The sequence below is a fragment of the Eptesicus fuscus genome, chromosome 25, assembly GCF_027574615.1.
Source record: "Eptesicus fuscus isolate TK198812 chromosome 25, DD_ASM_mEF_20220401, whole genome shotgun sequence".
Lineage (NCBI taxonomy): Eukaryota > Metazoa > Chordata > Mammalia > Chiroptera > Vespertilionidae > Eptesicus > Eptesicus fuscus.
The window spans coordinates 3,310,878-3,330,124 of record NC_072497.1 but is presented as its reverse complement, the minus strand read 5'-3'; the positions used below and the strand labels follow the sequence as shown (position 1 = coordinate 3,330,124).

The 19,247-nt window shown below is 56.6% G+C and overlaps 1 protein-coding gene across 1 annotated transcript in view; it reads left to right on the top strand.

The window, feature by feature from the left end:
* CPEB1 (cytoplasmic polyadenylation element binding protein 1) overlaps positions 1-19,247 on the top strand; it is a 56,644-nt gene that overhangs the window by 29,276 nt on the left and 8,121 nt on the right. Inside the window, exons 3-8 of the mRNA XM_054713207.1 lie at positions 1,766-1,957; positions 12,837-13,060; positions 15,199-15,448; positions 17,189-17,302; positions 17,561-17,650; positions 18,514-18,650. Coding sequence (XP_054569182.1) covers positions 1,766-1,957; positions 12,837-13,060; positions 15,199-15,448; positions 17,189-17,302; positions 17,561-17,650; positions 18,514-18,650 — 1,007 coding nt within the window. The remainder of the gene's footprint in view (positions 1-1,765; positions 1,958-12,836; positions 13,061-15,198; positions 15,449-17,188; positions 17,303-17,560; positions 17,651-18,513; positions 18,651-19,247) is intronic.

The window sequence follows — 19,247 nt, the reverse complement described above, 5'->3', positions numbered from 1 at the left end:
TAGCTTGGGGGAAGAGTGGCCGTGGAGAGCAGAGCGGGTTGGGTGGGGGCAGCACCAGCCTCTGCGGTGCTGGACCAAGGCCTTGACAGCACAGACAGGGAGCCAGGCAGGAATAGCGGGATGGATGACACAGCAGCAAAGCTGTAAAAAAATCCTCCAAGGGAGGAGTCCCTCGCACAGACTGGCCATTCCCCTGTAGGCTGAGGCTGGTGCCTGTGGACACAGCCGGCCCGACTCCGGGAGGCGCTGGCCAGCGTTCCTGTGGCTGACAGCACTGTGCCTCTCTGCCCACTCGGACCCTGTCACCGGCAGGCAGGCAGGCGCGTGGTCCCAGGTTGGCCTGCCACGTCCGGTTACTTGTGTCACGTGGGGGCACAGCCTGGGCTGGGGGTGTGCAGCCTGCCTGTCTCCCTCCTTTCTGAGGGTCACGTTGGAAAAAGACTGATGCCGAGAGGATGTTGGCGAGGACCAGGTGGCGGAGGATCCAGAAGCTCTGGGCAGAGCCAGCCTCTGTTGCTGGAGCTGTGAGTGGTCACGGGAGTAGGGCCTTGGTCCTAGCAGCACCCTGATGAGAGGGGACGCAGGCAGCTGGCGGCCTCAGTAATGCTCACAGCTGGCAGATGGCTCTGAGGCCCCTGGAAGGGCAGAGCGGGTGATGCGAGGTGCCGAACCGGGCATTGTGGGGCATTAGACCACTTCTGAGCCTGTTTCTCGTGTTCCGGTGTGTCAGACACGGGAGTGTTTAGTCTTCGTAGACCTACAGTTAGGGGAGTGAGGGAGGCACTGGGCCAGATATACGTGCTCATGACAATGCCCACCCTTTTGGGGTGAGGGGACCCGGGACCGGATTATCTTAGGGCAGATCTTACTGGGCTGTGGGCCGTAGGCTGTGGGCTGTGGGCTGTGGGCCATAACTCCAACAGCCCAGTAACTCCCCCTCCCTCTGCCCACACTGACCCTCTTCTCTGTGACCGGCTGCTGTAGACACGCCTGGAGCACCAGGTGGTGGTGCTGGGTGCACGTGTGCAGTGTTTCTCTGAAGGTTCCCCTTCCTCAGGGGCAGCCCTGCTGTGTCAGGGTGCTGCCCGGGGCCACTTGCAGCACACAGATTTTTGCCAGCAGGATCTCGGAGCTTTGCATTCAGCTGCAAAACCAGGGCTTGAGCAAGCAGCTGGAGGGAGTCCAGGACTAGAGTGTTTTTGGGTTTAGGGGTGGAGAGCAGAGGGAAGAAACGGGAGGGGCCGGAGGGCAGCGCTACACAAGCCAGCAGTCGCAGCTTCGGCGGTGAGGACCTCTCAGTCCTGCCCGAGGGCCACTGGCCACCATCGCTGGAGACCCTGACTTACCGGCACGGCACCACACCCGGCTGTTGCAAGTAGCTGTTGTGCTGTCTTTTCCCTGGGAGGCAAGTCTCCTCCCTGTCGTCCCCTCCCGCTCCTCCCCGTTCTGTGAGGGATGGTGCCGTTCTCTATTGCACGCTCAGCCGGCTGATGTCACTGGCAGCGGGAAGCATCAGCAGCCTGGTCACATGCTGGCCCAGCCTGTAATGCAGACGGGATAGGGGTGTGTGTGTGGGGAGGGGGCTGTATGGCCACTGCTCTTGCTCTGACGCCCCCAAAAGTGCAGAGGCAGCAGCTGCAGCATCCAGCCTGTGTGGATGTCTGGTCCTTAAGCTCGGGGAAACTGTTGTTATTAACATTTATTGGCGATAATCCTGGGGCAAACAGCCCTTAACTCTGGGGTTTTGCTGTCCTCCTGTCCGAAGCAGACTTCCCGGACTCTGAAGACGCAGTCACAAGCAGGATGCTTTTCCCCACCTCTGCGCAAGATTCTCCCCGGGGCCTCCCAGATGCAAATGACTTGTCCCTGGGCCTGCAGTCCCTCAGTCTCACAGGCTGGGACCGAATCTGGAGCACCCAGGACGCAGATTCCTCAGCCCAGAGCAGCACACACTCCGGTGAGTGCCAGGAATGAGTCGGCCGGGGGAGGGGGTGCATGGGTGGCGAGCGGAGATGCCCGCAGCAACAGTTGTTCATCCCCCTCTGCATCCCCCACCACACACGCACAACATGGAGCTGTTCTGCAAGAGATGGAAATGCTGGCTGTGAGTGTGCAGGACAGATGGTTGCTCGTAAAGGCAGGCACGGCTCCTCACTTAGCCTGACAGACTCCCCGGAGTTGTTAGTCTGCACCTGGGTGGCCCTGAGAAGGGTCCCCAAGGTGTCAGCCTCATGCAGAGAAGACCCAGACAGACCCCCTGGTGCCAGGCCTGTCTTAGAGATGATGAAGCAAAACATTTTTGGGCGGGGGAGGGGACTTCAGGCTGATGACTGGAGGTCCGGTTCTGTGTCTCAGTGCCTTTGAGGAGCAGGGAGCGCTCTGTAGGGTGGGTGGTCCCCTGAGTCACGGCAAGGGAGGCTGGGTGATCCTAGGATATTGGAGTTGGCTTCGCATAGCTTAAGAGCATTGATCCCGGAAGGGGGTCGGCAGGGTAAGCAGGGTGGAGTAACCCAGCTATGGAGGCTCTTTGTGTTAAGGGTAACCAAGTGGATAAAGGAAGAGCCACTCCCCTTTAGGACCCCCTGTCACTATGAGGGGGTCACTGGGGACAGAATGAAGGGGCTTCTTGGCCACCCTTGGAACAGCTTCTGCTCAGACCTTGCCGTTGCCCATTTATTTCCCTCTAGTGGTACAAGGGGGAGGGCTGGCCAGATGCAAGTCTTGGAGTAGTCAGGAAGAAATGTGAACTTAAGAAATGCTGCATGTATACTTAACATCTACGTATTTGGCTTTATGTGAACGATGCCTCAATAACAAGAATACTGGCAGCAGCTACTTTACAGGGGTGGAGGGGGGCAGCCATTTGCTGTCGGTGCCCAGGGAGTCACTGAGCTGCCAGCCTCCTGCCTCCCCCGCTCCGACACTGGCCGCCATGGCAGCAGGTACTGTCTTGTGGATTTCTCGGGCCTCCACCCTGTTTGGTGCAGCTCTCTTCCCGGTACACTGTGCAGGGCCTGGTGCTGTTGCATCTGCTGGCATTACAATGCCCACTCACTTCAGCAAAAGCCCATTGGATTGGGGATTGGGTTTTTATTTCTTGTTTTTAATTTGGTTGTGGGTGGGGAAGAGCTTTGCCTTAAGTGGCTGCCTCTGGGTCAAGGTGGAATTTCTTGAAGTGCTGGCCTTCCGCTGGCTCGGGTTTTCCAGAAAGGCTGGTGAAGGAAGTGTGCTGTCACCGTTTGGCTCTGTGCTTGCAGATCTCGGCGTGGAGGCCGGGGCGGCGGCTTTTGGGTGGTGCTCTGAAGCCAGCCTGGGTGGCCCGCAAAGCTGACCTTGTGCTCTGCCCCCCTGTGTCTGGGCAAAAGATAGAAGCGCTCCCAGGAAGTGGCCACCTGTCTGCGGTGGTTGGCGTCTGACCAGGGCTCTGACTTTCACTGAGTCGGGTTGGGGTGTGGCCCTTCCTGGGCTCCGGTTTGTCTTCACTACCAGGGTCCTCCTGAGATGTAACCACAGCGCACACACGTGAAGGAGGGCCATCGCGGGCCGGGAGAGCTCCGCCTGAAAGTGACTGTGAAATTGGGCTGTAAAAAATAGCTTGGGTTATTACTCAGCAATATATATTTAAAAAAAAAAAGAGTGAAATCCTGCCATCTGCAGCCACATGGATGGACTCTGAGAGAATTATGCTCAGTGAAGTAAGTCAGACAGAGAAAGACAGATATACTGTATGATCCCTCTTCTGTGTGGATTCTAAAACACAAGACAGAACCAGACTCAGAGGTACAGGGAGCACACTGATGACTGCAGGGGCGGGGGCTGGGACATGGGTGAACCAGGTGACGGGGAATAAGAGGTGCAAACTTCCAGTTTTAAAATGAATAAGTCGCAGGGATGTAATGTGCAGCCCGGGGAAGATTGTCAGTGTTATTGTCATAACTGCATGGAGGCAGATGGGTACCGGACTTACTAAGGTAGAGAAGGTGTATGTCGTAAGGCATGTGAACGTCGAATCACTGCGTTGTCCACCTGAAGCTGACATGATAGCGTGTGTCCACTATTTAATAAAAAGTAGCTTGGGTCCAGCCTTCACTCCCAGCTTTCCCACCCCCAGCGGCCCGTGCTGCCGCTGCCTCTGAACTGGGGATGGGTTTACTTCTCCTCCTTGCACCACACGCACTCCAGTGATAAACATACATGATTTTGTGCATCAGGGAGGGACTACAGTGTGGCCCTTGCATTCACAGGGACGGGGAGGAGGCGGGGTCTAGGGGTGCGGTCTGGCTATAAGCAGGGTTTGCGTGCCCCCTGCCTTTCTCCCTGACGGCGGAGACACACCCGTCCCTGGTCCCCGTGTTGTCCTTGCGTTGTGGAGCTGTGGGGATGGCCATGTCGTCTCTTTCTGTGTTCCCGGCCTCCTGGGAAGCCCACACGCGGGTGCCGCCTCCTGCCGTGGGAGGCGGCCCTCCCCCCGCCAGCTGCAGCGGCGCCCTTGCCAGCAGTGCGGGAACACGCAGCCCACTCCAGCGCCCACAGGCCTCCGCCTGAAGGCCAGCAGCTCCGCTTCTTCCGGGGGCGCTGGACAGTCTGGAGCTGTCCTCGCAGACGGCCTGGCCCCCTGCTCTCTCCGCACAGGCTTCCTCCTCGGCCGTGCGGGGTGGTGTGTGGCCCCAGGAGCTGGAGCGTCACACGTGAGGGCAGCCGGGTTGGAGGTGGCAGGGCTCTCGACTGGGAAATCTTGGCTCAGTTCATTCAACCGACGTGGAGCACTTGCTGTGTGCCAGGCACTGTGTCAGGCACTGGCGGTAACCTCAGTGGGTAAAAATCCCCGTGACCGTTACAGGAAGACAGATGAGACAGGGTGCCACTTGCAGCTCGGTGGGTGCTGCGGTGGGGTTTTGCACTGGGACACCTTCCAGTGGGGGTTAGCCTGACATGGGGACCCGGGCCTTTCTCTAGGGTGGGGCCTTCGGCCGCGTGGGTGTCGCTGGCCCCGCAGGCCCACAGCAAGACCCTGGAGTGAGTCTGCTTTTCAGGGTTGTGCCTTCAAGGCCACTGCTGTTGGGCATGTGGCGCTTGGGGGGGGGGGTCCCTTCCTTCTAGACGGTGCTGCCCTGTGAAAGCCACACTCAGCGTCCTGGGATGGGGATACAGGAGCTAATGACCAGCCAGCATTATCGCCTGCTTCCTGCACTGAGTGCATCGCCTGACTTCAATGCCTCGCAGCCCTGGGAAATGGGGACTGATGCCGGTCCTGTTGGAAAGACGAGGATGTGGGCCCACAGGCATCGCCAAGGGCCAAAAGCGGCAGCTGCCAGAATTCAGCCAGGCTCTGTGGTGCCCTTCTACACCTGCGTTCCCACGTGCAGAACCCTCGCATGCTGGGCAAGAGCACTCAGGTTAGGGTATCTCCGTGGACAGCTCGGGGGCTCCTGAGCCAGAGGCAATGTGTGGCCTTGCCGAGGTCCCTGGAGGCCAGGACAGGCGACAGGCAGGCCTCAGCTCATCACTGTGCTACCCGATGGATCGTCTTCCTGCCTTCCCCAGGTGACTCCCGCATGTGGCGCAGCTCTGCAGGCGGTGCGGTGACTGAGCATCTACCTGGGAAACCGGGGCTCATAGTGATGCCTGTGCAGAAGCCTGGCAGACCAGGTGCCCAGGCGGCAATGCCAAGGGCCTGTCCGGCTTCTTCCCCTCCCTGTGGAGGTCCCTGGGGGACAGGCCTGTGCACACTCTGGCCTCTGCCCGGCTGCTGACCAGGGTGCTCTGCTGAGCTGCTCCCCACGGGTGTACAGGCTGATGGCCTGGGCTGGGAGGGACGGCCTCTGCGCTTCGCTTCTGCTGCTGCTGTACTTCCAAACAGCCTCTCAGGCAGCGTCCAAAATGGGGCTGGGTTCCTCCTGTGTGTGGCATGGACATCCGGGTCCAAGGTCCCCTGCAGTCTGCCCGGGCCACCCAGGCCTCCACAGCTGCATTCCCAGCACGTAGCACGGTGCCCGGTCATGGCTCCTTGTTAAGTATTTACTGAGTGATGAGTAGCAGGCCTGACACTGCAGTTTTGCACTACAAGGTCTCTCCCATCTCTTGCCTCCTACGTGTGTGTTGATCAGCTGGATGGACAGGTGGTCCGTGGGGAGGGGAGGGGCTCCTGGGAAGCCGTGTGACAGTGGGTCCCTCCTAGGTGAGGTGGGTGGCTGCAAGGACAGTCAATGTCAGTGAAACTACTCCAGGGATCGAGGTCGGGGAAGGCAATGCCGGGTACCTGGACCTGGGAGCCAGGCGGGAGGTAGACTCAGCTCGCCCGGAGTTGGGTGGGTGAAGAGTTGAAGACCAGGGTCTGGACTGGGTGCCACGCTCCCATTCCGACCTGTGCCTTCAGGGTGATGTTGGACAAACAGCCTAGAACCAAAGGCTGGGAGGAGGAGGGAGGGTTCCAGGTACGAGGCCTTCTATCTCAGGGCAGGAGTACTAGCCCCCGCCCGCGTTTCTCCCGTGACTTTTCCCGTTACGTGACGGCACCTGACCGTGTCTGGGCCTCACCTCCCAGGCTGAGCTCTTGCTCGGTGTCTTCCACGCAGGCCTCCGTCCGGGGCGAGGCTCTCGCCGCCACCAGGCTCGAGTGCCTTTGTCCTCTTGGGCAAGGCTTCAGAGAATTCCAGCCGTGACTCAGCGGTGAAACCCACAGGAGCTGGCATAGAAGGGCGAAAGTTAACAATCGGTCTAAAAATATGACTGCTGATGTGGTCTCCTGTACCCTCTGAGGTAGCATTAATGAGCTGGGACCTTCTGCCAGGCCCTCGCCTCCCGTGACTCCGTCTGTGGCTGGCGCCGCTTCCTGCCAGCATGTGCGTGGGGACGGGTGCCTGCCCCAGGAAGAGCACGCTGTTCCCGAGTCACTTTCGGGAGATGTGGATCCACTGTGTCCTTGGCCACCAGGGACAGGAGCCGTGCAGAGGGGGACGGAGGGCCTTCTCTCCCACAGCCCCCACCCCCTTAAGCCATCAAGGTCCATGCCTGGCCTCTGGCCGTGACGCAGCTCTGTGCCCTGTGCCGGGGAGTGGAGTTGGATGTGGTCGCTGGCCTGCAGTGTAGACGTGGCTTAATGAGAGTCCCCGTCGGATGGTCCCCCCAGCTGCATCCTCCTCCCCTTGACTCCCAGCGGGAGGAAGTGGGTGCTGCTCACTCACAGGGAGGCAGGGTTCTTGGCTGAGCTGGGATAAGGCGATGCCCTCTCTTATATAAGGCCCCTCCCTGGGGCCCACCGTCTCTGCTGCTTCCCCTTCCTTTGACCTGGAGATCCTCAGAGACCCACCTGGCCAGCCCTGTGTGGTGGTGGCCTGTAGGGGACAGTGAGGTCACTCGGAGGCCTTTGACCCCGGGTGACCGTTTCCCGAAACTTGGCTGCTTCTGTGGGTTGAAGGAAACGTCAAACTCCCTGAGAAACTCCGGGCACCTTGATACTAGGTTTTCTTGTCTTCCCTGTGTCTTCCGGTCACACTGCTGCTGTGTCCTTGGTCTGTCCAGTTTAACATTTGCAGAAACTGATCCACGAGGTGCTGACGGGAACCAGGGGTGTTAATTCGGGGGCACTCCAATCTTACCTGTTTGCCAAGTGGCACTGCCCCTGTCTAGGCCCTCAGCCCAAGCCCTTTCCCGTTTCCCTGTGTGTGGGGTGGCGTGTTCAGTGGGGCTCTTGGCCATAGATCGTGAAGAGGATTGGGCCGGGAAGTGACCCTGCAGCCCAGATCTATAAATAGTATTCAGTCCTCTTTGAAGTAAGTACTGTCACAAATTTGAGGTGGCAAGTAATTGTACTTCTGTCTGTTTGGGTGAGGGGCTGGGTAGGGATAAACTGAGGTTTCCCCCCCCGATTCTGAGTTGCAGCTAAGTCAGCATTGTGTCCTTAAATTGGGTCACCCAGATTGAAAGGTGTGTCCCCGTTCAGCATTGGGACAGTCCCTCTAGACACACCCAGCTCACACCCTTCCCCGTGTTCCCCCGGGGGTGGGTGTGGGCTACCGAAAAGGCAGAACTTCATCCCATGTGCCTGCAGCTTTCTGTGCAAACACATTTAAGAGGTTTTTAAAAAGGAGATTATTTCTTCTTCTAGGTAGAGGGGATTCTAGTCCCTCTCACTCACGCTCTGGCTAGATCAGTTGCCTCCAGAAAGGCAAAGGAAGTCAAATGGGAACCGATTAGTTTTCCTTCCTGTCACTTAAAAAACCTTTGGAAATAATTTCAAATTTATTGTTTACGTTTACCTCCTTTGCTGTATCCCTCGCACATTCTCTCTCTGTGTCTCTATGTGTAAGTTCTGAACCATTAAGAACCTAACAAAACAGTTATCGACTGCAGCCAATGTAAAATTGATACAATACCCTCATTAAACTGCTGTTCGTAGCCGATTTTGTCCGGCGGCCCAGCCGTGTCCTTCACAGCACCTCTGTACAGGTGTCTGCCCCTAGCTCCCTCAGTGTTTGCTCCCTTGTTGGTTGGTGTTTTTTAAAAATCTTTATTGTTGAAAGTATTACAGATGTCCCTTTTGTGTTTTTTTTGTGTGTGTATGTATTTTCCCATTGACCTCCTCCACCACGCACCGGCCCCTCCCCAGCCTTCACCACACTATTGTCTGTGTCCTGGGCTATGCATATCCTCCTATGTAATAAAAGCCGCATATGCAAATTGTCCCCTCGGGCGGTCATTCGACCAGGAGAGGGACCGGGAGTTCGCTTGCTATGATATGCGCTGACCACCACGGGGTGTCGTGGAACGTGGCGGGCGTTGGCGAGGCGTCGCTGGCAGCAGGTGGCAGTGGAGGCACTGCCCGCCCAGATGGGCCCTGAGGGGAGCGGGACCGTGGTGGGATGGTGGCGCAGGTGAGCGGGTGGCACCAGGCCAAGGCGGGTGTGAGGGGGGAGGGCTGCCACCCAGCTCCCAGGCGCTGAAGGAGCAAGGTGGGGGCCCGGCCCCCGATCGATCGCCCCACAGATGGGATGGTGGAGCAGGTGAGGGGGCGGCGCCAGGCCATAGCAGGGTGCCAGGCGGGGCTGCAGGTGCAAGCTGAGGCCTGATCCCTGCAGGCCACCCCAAGGGACTCCACCCATGCACGAATTCATACACCAGGGCCTCCAGTATGTGTGTACGTTCCATGGTTAATCTCTCCCCGTCCACTCCCCCGCCCCCCCTCTAACACACACACACCCTTGCTTTTCCTCTGAAATTCGTCAGTCTGTTACATGCTTCTGTGTCTCTGGATCTATTTTAGTCATCAGTTTGTTTTGTTACTTAGATTCCACGTATGAGTGAGATCATGTGATACTTGTCTTTTCTCTGACTGGCTTATTTCGCTTAGCATGGTACTCTCTAGGTCACGCCATGCTGTTGCAAACGGTCAGAGTTCCTTTTGTACTGCTGCGTAGTGTTCCATTGTGTCGATGCGCCACAGCTTTTTTATCCACTCATCTGCTGATGGGCACTGGGGCTGTGGCCAAATCTGAGCTATCACACACTGCACTCTGATGAACATCAGGGTGCATATCCTTTCTGGTTGGTGTTTTCCGATTTCTTAGGATATATTCCTAGAGGTGGGATCACTGAGTCAAATGGGGGTTTCATTTTTTAATTTGAGGAAATGCCGTACTGTTTTTCATAATGGCTGCACCAGCCTGCATTCCCAGCAGCAGTGCACGAGGGTTCCTTTTCCTCCACATCCTCCCAGCCCTTGTCGTTTGTTGATTTGTTGATGGCAGCCATTCTGACAGGTGTGAGATGGTACCTCATTGTCGTTTTAATTGGCATCTCGTATGGTTAGTGACTTGGTTGCTCCCTTGGATTTTGCTCCCTGTGAGCTTACAAACGTCTTTGCTTGCCTTGCATGTGTTTTACAAAGTTCAGCTTGTTCTGGCCCTCACTTTCCTGAAATCATTATTACGGTTTATGCCACTCTTTCTTATCTTCTTTCCTTATTCCTGGGTTGACTACGTCTCTTCCTCTCTGCTCTACCCAAACCCTGCCCAGAGTTTCCAGAGCTCACACTCCTTGGGAAATGCCCCACGCAGCCACGTTGGTTTCTCTTCTCTCTTGGGCATTCGTTGGCATTGGGCTGTGAGAGCCGTATTTAAATAACCCGCAGTCCTAAGTCAAGGGGAAGAATTCAGTGCTAAAGGTTTTTGGGTGTGGCAAAGGGAACTGATGAGAACCTCAGCGTAGCACACTGCAGGTTTGTCTAGATCAGCGCTGCTCAGCCTTAATGTGCACACACACCTCTGGGGACCCTGTTAAGATGCCGGGTCTGACCCAGAAGGTCTGGAGTGGGGCCCGAGATGCACTGTTAATAGGTTCCTGCAGTGGCCAGGCCCTGGAGAAGCTTTCAGACCCAGATGACATAGGTCCCAGGGCACTGACCTCTGGTAGGTGAGATAGCTTGTCTGTAGTTGGTGGTCGTAAAGGAATTTGAACAAAAGAGAGGTGTCGGGACCATGAAGACAAGATGTAAGTTCTGGGCATTTTTTTAAAAAGTTGCCAGTGGAGGTGCGTTCCAGAAATGACAGCCTGGAGTCGGAGGGAAGCCGGTCCCACGCTCATGCGCTGGCTGTTACTGACACAAACGCTGCCCTTTGTGTTGGCTTCCTTTTGTTAAGACGGGGTAACAATGCCCACTTCTTAGGGTTCCGTGGAGGTTATTTACCCGACGTGCTCCTTCCTCGTGGTGTCTGGCACGTTCTGGGCGAGCAGCGAACGGTAGGCGCGTGGCTGAACCTGGTCCTGAGGAGCGCAGGTGACTGGCCGTGGAGGTGAGCACTTCAGGCGTCGAGTTCATAGGTGGCCGGCGGGGCCTGCCCTGCCCTTTTCTGTTCAGACAGGCTTATCAGGGGAGAGGGTGTGGTAGAGACCCTTCCTAGCTTTCACACAGGAATCGGACAAAGCCTCACGATTTCTTGGTGGACATTGCAAAAAATAAAAAACAAAAACTTGCAGGTCACTTGGAATTGTGCCTGGTAGCACAGATGTACCAACACGGTAGCGAACACAGATGGATACACGAGCGAAGTGGTCCGCAGTGGCACCCCTGTTGCTTTTGGATTCTTTCAAACACACTCTTATTTTCTTAAAATACGTTTTTATTGATTTTTAGAGAGAAGGGAGAGGGATAGAGAGATAGAAACATCAATGAGAGAGAAACATTATCGATGGTTTGCCTCTTGCCTACACCCTACTGGGGATCGAGCCCCCAACCCAGGCACGTGCCCTGACCGGGAATTGAACTGGCGACCTCTTGGTTCGTGGGTCAGTGCTCAGCGGCTGAGCCACACTGGCTGGGCCAAACACACTCTTTTTAAAACCTTGGGTGAACACACAGCCGTGGCCCAGACTGACGGCGCCCGCGCCCTTTGGGCTGTTGCTGGGGGTTGTCGTGCGGCTTCTGTGCTGGGCTTCCCTTGAGGATTCTGGGTGCTCCCTCCCGCTGCCGCCTCTTCTGGGGCGAACCACTGCCCTCCGCCTCCTCGGTCTCCGGTGGGTGCTCCCTTGTCTTTCCTGGGCTCTGCGTCGCTCTCCTGACGATTCACATGTACGCATTGCCTGTGTGCTGAACGCTTTCCTGACAGTGTCATGAAGGGGTTGGCATCCCCCCAAGATGCGTGATGAGTGGAGACGTGCAGAGCCTCCCAGAGCACATGGCCACACGGAGGAGGGCCGACCTAGGGCTGCGCCCAGGTGTGTCTCAGCCAGAGCGGGCTTGACCAGAACGTCATTCTGCTTCCATCCCAAACGCCAGACATTCGGGGTGCAGCACAGAGAGCCCTCATGTGCTAGCCCCTTGCTCAGAAGCGCTCGGGGGAGAGGCCTGCTCACACTGTCCTAGGCCTCGGGGCGTGGCCCGGGTTCTCTCTCCGGCTGTGTGGTGTCGGGGTGCGATTCTGTGAGCAGGTCACCAGGCAGTAAGGAGGAGCATGGTGTGCGCTGAAGGGGTCTCCTGAGGCTACGTGGGCATGTGCACTAATAGCAGGTATGGCTCAGACACTAATAGCAGGTATGGCTCAGCCAGCGTGGCTCAGTGGTTGAGCATTGACCTATCAACCAGGAGGTCACAGTTCATTCCCGATCAGGGCACACGACCAGACTGTGAGCTCGATCCCTGGTGTGGGGCGTGCAGATAGCAGCCAATTAGTGATACTCTCTCATCATTTATGTTTCTATTTTTCTATCCTTCTCCCTACCTCTCTAAACTTCCTCTCTGAAATCAATAAAAATATATTTTAAAAAAATAGCTATGACCAGGGTCCCCAGTGGCACAGAGTTCCCCAAATGCTGGCACTGACCCCTAAGCCTAGGTGTCAGATTGCTGGAGCTTTGTTGTTGTTAGTCTTTTTAAAATATATTTTTTATTGCTTTCAGAGAGGAAGGGAGAGGGAGACAGAAACATCAATGATGAGAGAGAATCATCAATCAGCTGCCTCCTGCAGGCCCCCTACTGGGGATCAAACCCACAACCCGGGCATGTGACCTGACTGGAATCGAACCGTGACCACCTAGTTCATAGGCTGACGCTCAACCACTGAGCCAAGCCAGTCGGGCAAGAGCTGGAGTTTTGTTCCTTTGAGACAGCAGGACCCCCGGGCTTCACAGAGCTGTCCTGGGACTGCCCCTTACCGGCCCTGGGAGGCCAGTGTCGGCACTGGATGTGTGTCTGCTCGGGACACGCGAACTGTGGTTCTGTCGTGCTTTCGGTGGTTGTGCCTCAGCGTGTCCTGTTGCGTGGCTGTGGGAGGAGAAGGGAGGGCTGTTGCCTGGGAAGAAAACTAAGAAGTCACAGGACTTCCTTTATTTTTCCTTCCTAGTACTGAGCATGCTCCACAACCCACTGGGCAGTGTCCTGGGGAAGCCCCCCTTGAGCTTCTTGCCACTGGACCCCCTTGGATGTGACGTGGACAAGTTCCCAGCACCCTCGGTCAGAGGCTCCCGCGTGGACACGAGGCCCATCTTGGACTCCCGCTCCTGCAGCCCCTCGGACTCAGACACCAGTGGCTTGAGCTCCGGATCAGATCATTTCTCAGACTTGATTGTATGTCGCTTGTTGGGGCGCGGGGTGGGAGGGCCAGCGTGCTTGGCAGGGGGCACGTGCCTACTAGGATGCTGGGAGGTGTGGAGGCCATTGTGGGCACGTACAGAGCTTTTCGTCCTCGACAGAATAGGGGATGCCTTGTACACCCACCACTGGGCGATGCATTTCAGGACCTGAGCCCAGGACACTTTTTATGAGTTACTCCAAGAGCCGTTGGGTCGCAGTTACTTCACCGGCAGACATGGGAGTCCTGCCGAGTGCTGATTCCTGGCCTACACGGGGTTTTCTTTAGCCTTCACACAGTATCGTTTGTGTGCCTTTATGTATGATACCTCAAAATTCTTAAGTGGGGATTTTTAAATTACGGGGATGCTCTGTTTTACTGTGCTACCCAGGTGTTGCCGTTGTTGACAAAGGCAAGACCCTCCGCCAGCCAAAGCGGTGGTGACTGGCTTTCTCGCAGTGGTCTGGAGCCAGACCCGCCGCACCGCCCGGGGGTGCCTGTCGTGGGCAGGGCCAGGGTTTTAACCTAGACCTGACTGCCCCGGCTCCGAAAGCCTTTCCTGCCCCATGCCGGCTCTCCTCTCCGTCGGAGGCCACTGCGCACCTGTGAGGTGCTGCCCCGTGTTCACGTGGCCCCCAGGCTCCTCAGGGCGCCCAGGCCGCGTGGAGCCGGCGGCGGGTTAGGGGAGGAGCACCGTGCCGTGCAGCCTCAGCAGCCTCCTCATCCGGCCTCTGCTCTGGGTCCCTTCCTCTTCCCTTCCACACCCAGGACTGGTCACCCTGGTTGTGGGTACAGTTTCCCATTGATAGCCCGGCCGTTAGCACCCACCTGGTGGTCTGTCGGCTCACCTGGAGCATGAGCTGGCACTCCTGCTCCCCTCGCCCTGGCTCAGGCTGCTCCCAGAGGGGTCCCCGCTCCCGGTGGGCTCGGCTACCCTGGGCCGCCGTCTCCTCCTGTAAAGGGGGGAGATGGCGTGCTCCTAGTTACGGCCTTTAGGTGGGGGCTCAGTCTTGGAAATTTGCCTCATAAAGCTTTAATCTTGTGGGTTTTGTTGAAAGAATTTCCTCAGGCCTGGCCCCTGTGGCTCAGTGGTTGAGCGTCGAGCCATGAACCAGAAGGTCCCTGTTTTAATTCCCGACCAGGGCACGTGCCCGAGTTTTGGGCTCGATCCCCAGTAGGTAGGGGACATGCAGGAGGATGATTCTCTCTCATCAGTGTTTCTATCTCTCCCTCTCCCTTCTCTCTCTCTAAAAGTCAATAAAAACATTTAAAGAAAAATAGAACGTCCCCAGATACTTCACTCCTCACAGTAGAGGGAATAGAGGCAGTATTTTGAACTTTTAGAACATATTCTGTTGAGTGATTATTTAGTTTGTTTTTACGATAATGTGATATTATTTTACCCACTGAAACCAGTAGAATTTAAAGCTTTGGCACAAGCTTAGAGTAAACCCCGCGTTCTTACATATTTCTGATAGAACCCCCTCCCCCCCCCCCCAAATAGAAAGCATGTTGATTCTAGACCTAGGAATCTGACCAAAGAAAACACAAGATAGGAAGCTATATCTTAAAGCACTTATTTATAGCCCTGAAAACTGCGAGAGTATTTGGATGTTCATCAGTGGGGCAATAGGTCAGGGAAATGTAGCTTGTCCCCTAAATAGAAGAACGTAAATTAATTAAAAATGTTTACAAAGATTGGCAAAATGAAAAAAAAAAATGTTGACTTGGGGATAAAAGAATTTGTTTAAATTAGGGTAGGTCAACTCATCTTAAAAATGCTTAGGGAACTAACCCGTGTGGCTCAGTGGATATAGAGTCGGCCTGTGGACTGAAGGGTCCCAGGTTCGATTCCGGTCAAGGGCATGTACCTTGGTTGCGGGCACATCCCCAGGAGGAGGTGTGCAGGAGGCAGCTGATCGATGTTTCTCTCTCATCGATGTTTCTAACTATCTCTTTCCCTTCCTCCCCGTAAAAAAATCAATAAAATATATTTTAAGAAAATGCTTAGGGAGAAAGTCTGGAAGAGAGCAGACCCAATGCTTAATGGTATTTTTCATAATTTCTGCAGTGCAGTGTTTCCCCTTAAAACTAGACCGTCCTCTGAAAACCTGTCTCCCTTTTCCTCCCCCAGTCAAGCCTTCGCATCTCCTCCCCTCTGCCCTTCCTGTCTCTGACAGGGGGTGGCCCCAGAGATTCCTTAAAGATGGGGATTGGGTCCCAGATGGACCAAGAGCAAGCTGCTCTCGCCGCTGCCACTCCCTCCCCAACCAGTGCGTCGAAGAGATGGCCAGGAGCTTCCGTGTGGCCTTCCTGGGACCTGGAAGCCCCCAAAGACCTCTTCAGCATAGAGAGAGAGGCCCGGCTGCACCGGCAGGCGGCAGGTGAGTGTGGCCGTGGGCAGGCCTGGGCCCGACAGGGGACCTGACTGGAAGAGGACTGGGCTGTGCGGCGAAGTCCCTGGATCTGCAGAGCACCGTCTGTCCTCTGGAGTAAGTGCTGCGGGGGACAGTCAGGGATTCTTCCAGGCTGGCGGACAGGAGGGAGCGGTGACCTGTGTGCGGGGCCGTGTGGTGAGCGTTGGAGCCCTCTCAGCTGTGTGTTTCCCTGGAGACTGGCCGAGCTTTCTTCCCCGAGGCTTTCCGATGGGTAAACTTGGGGACACTGGGGTGGGCAGCCTCTAAGGTAAGGGGTGTCCCCAGGTGTCCTGGTCTCCCACAGACCTCGGCTCCCTGAGCTGAAATACGCACTGCATCTGTTTGTCATCTTCCGCCCGTACTCAGAGGTCACACAGTCAGTGTTTACCGAGGCGTCAGGCGCCCACCGACCCCGGTTCGGAGGTGCTGAGCTGATGACTGGACCGGCGTTCAGTGTCTCCCTTCCCTGTGTTTCCAGAGGCGTCTGTGTCTGACTTTCTGCTCACAGACCTGGACCTGATCTCATTCTCCTGATAGTGCCGCTGCCCTGTCCACTTTGTGGCCTCGGCCGCCCAGCTTTGCACTTTCTCCAGTGCCGCTGTTTCCTGTGAAGGGACGTTACCATGTGTTTGGACATGGCCGTTATATCGAGTTCTGTTACGCACTGACCATTGCTGATGGTTGCCGGTTTCCTGCTGGCATGTTGGACCTGGGCCTTTAGGGAATGGCTCCATGTCATGTCATCGCCCGAGTGGACAGGAGGCTTGGTTTCCTTGGCTCTCTGTCCCGGTTCTGTGGCGGGGAGTGCAGTGGGCAAGGCCTGGCCATGCCCACGAGGTCACTCCCCGATCTGGAACAGCACAGGCCGAGTGGGGACAGCATTAAAGGCCGCTAGGAGGCCGAATTGGTGACCAAGAACTGAGCCTCCAGAAAATGTAGGGCCGAACAGAAGGGCAGCCAAGGAGTTTTGAGTCGGAGTCAGACACATCACAGTGGGTTGGGACAGGCTTGTCACTGACATACCTTGGATGCTGGGGGGCCGGGGGTCCATTATCTAAGGAAGGCCTGATGTTTGTTGGGGCGTCACACAGATAGCTGTGAGTGGGGGGGCCTGGTTCTGGCTTGGGAACAGCTGGGACTCTGGTCTTGTTGGGCTGCTAGTGGGGGGTTTTATGGGCAGGGTCCGAACTCCTGTGATGGATGAGTTCAGAGCAAAGGCAGGGAAAGGAGAGGCAGATGTTTCCTGTGTGAACGTGTGGGGATGAGGCCCATGTGGGCCAGTCAGCCTTGGGGATCTCGTACACAAAATGGTTCTGTTTACATTCAAGTAATTTTATTTTAATTAGCATTGTAAGCCATGACTACACAAAACTGCTTTGTGGTTAAGTTACCAGTTACATGTTTGAAACAGCTTGGGTTGTGACCATTTTTACCTACACATCCCTCAGTTTTCGTGGAGACGGAATTCGTGACCAGAGCTGGGCTGACATGGTGAGGTGTAAGTTTTCCCGCCTTCTCCCGGCTATTGGGCCTGGGCCTTTTAGGGAATGACTTCATGTCATGTCATCGCCCGAGTGGACAGGAGGCTTGGTTTCCTTGACACAGGCCTGGCTGCACCTGGGGCCTGTCCAGCTCTTCCTGGACACCTTCACCCCAGGGGAGGGCAGAGATTCTCTGACCCCCGTTTCTCTTTCCCTTCCACCGAAGCTATGAATGAAGCTACCTGTACCTGGAGCGGTCAGCTTCCTCCACGGAACTATAAGAACCCTGTCTACTGCTGCAAAGTGTTCCTAGGAGGTGTTCCTTGGGACATTACGGAAGGTGAGCCGCCTCCAGACCGCCCGCTTCAGGAGCATGGCGCTGGGGCTGGAGGCCGGGCTGACCTCTGAGCTCAGGGCGCTGCAGGAGCCCTGGGGAGGGGCACTTCATCCACTCCCGTCGTGCTCTTGTTGGTACTTGCGCCTGCCCCTGAGACCAGGGTCCTCTCAGAGTTGTTTGTGGCGCTGGATGAGCCTGGGAGAGCCGGGCCCCCTGGGAAGGGTGTGCCTCAGCCCGCCACTCTCTTCTATCTCTTCGCAGCTGGATTGATTAACACCTTCCGTGTTTTTGGCTCTCTGAGTGTGGAGTGGCCTGGTAAAGATGGCAAGCACCCCCGGTGTCCTCCCAAAGGTAATAGGCCTAAAGGTAATACAGACATGGTAGGAGCTTTTTCTTTCCCCCCTGGCACATAATTGCACTGAGGGATGCTGGGATGTCACTGCTGCATGCTGGTACCGTGGTGTAGGCACCTGGAGCGCACAGCTTTCCACCGTCAGCACTGCTCCCCAACTAGCACCACCCCTCTGTTCTTCTGAGCTAACGGTCCGTCTGTCCAAACTGATCTGCAGTGGGAGCTGCCTCTGAAACCCCCGTGTGACACTTCCTGTGCCCTCCCCCACCTGGACCCCGCCGCTTCCCTCTCAGAGCAAGGCATTCGCAAGGCCCCCCTATTACCTGCCCCCCTGCCCCGTTCCGTTGTCGCTGACCTCATTCTGAGCTCCCTTTGGAGTTGGCAGGAATGAGGCCCGAGCCTCCGATCCCTCACTGGTCTGAAATGAGATCCCTTCCCGGTAGAAAGGAGGCAGGTGCTATTTTCACCCTCCCTGTCTCCCCTGGCAATGTCCCTGGGAACTGGGCCAGTGGTAACTAGGCTTCTAGAGCAGCGCCCCCACCCAGGAGGTCGGCTGCAGACTTGCCACTGCTCCCCCCGCCTTCTCCCGGCCAGGAACGTGCTCCGGTCGGGTTAAGGGCTATGTTGTATGACAGGCCCCGTCCTGCCTTGCCGACCTCCCCCAGCTCGGGTGGGGAGGTCCCCGCCACCTCCCCTGGGCCTGGGCTCGGGCAGAGCAGGGGCTCCTTCAACAAGACTTCCCAGGAGCAGGACACGATTGTGTCGTACGCACGAGGCCACCTCTCTGGAACCAAGAGCTGCAGAACCGAGGCTGAGGAGGGGCCGGGGGTTGCTAAAGCCCTCTCTCTTTCGTTGGGAATAGGGTACGTGTACCTGGTCTTCGAACTGGAGAAGTCCGTGCGGGCCTTGCTGCAGGCTTGCTCGCACGACCCGCTGAGCCCCGACGGCCTGAGCGAATACTACTTCAAGATGTCCAGCCGAAGGATGCGCTGCAAGGAGGTGAGTGAGCACTGCGTCCTCTCGGGTCCGGCCGCTGGCCTAAGAGGCCGGTTTCCCTGGGCTGGGAGGACATGACCGAGGCAAGACGCTCCTCTTGCCTCAGAGCAAATACAGCAAAATACTCTCAATTTCATTAAAAAAAAAAAAAAGAAGAAGAAAGTGACCTTTGGGTCTTTGTGGTACGTGTGTCTCCTGCCCATGGAGGTCAAACTGACTCCCACCACCTTCTGGCCCGTGGTGGGTAAGTCTGCGGCCCACACCCACCGGGGTCCCTGCTTCTCTCCCGCCCTTTGCTAGCGTGTGGTTCCCCCCACGGGTGACCTCTCTCCTCACCCCCTTTCTGTATCGGCCTGCGTGCCCTCCGCATCAGGGCTCTCTAGCCCAGATTCCCTACCTGGACCTCACTGCGTGTCCGGGCCCTTCTCAGACTCTCGGCGTCAGTGTGGGGGAGCTCCCCACGCGGTTCCAGCAAGCGGGTGGTGTTTGAGAAACAGATTCTGAAAACAGCACTGGTTCCCGAGCTCAAAACGCCCTGAGGTCACGAGGGCCCATCATGCCCTCACACATCTCAAAGGGGGTTGCTGAGCTGAGGGACCA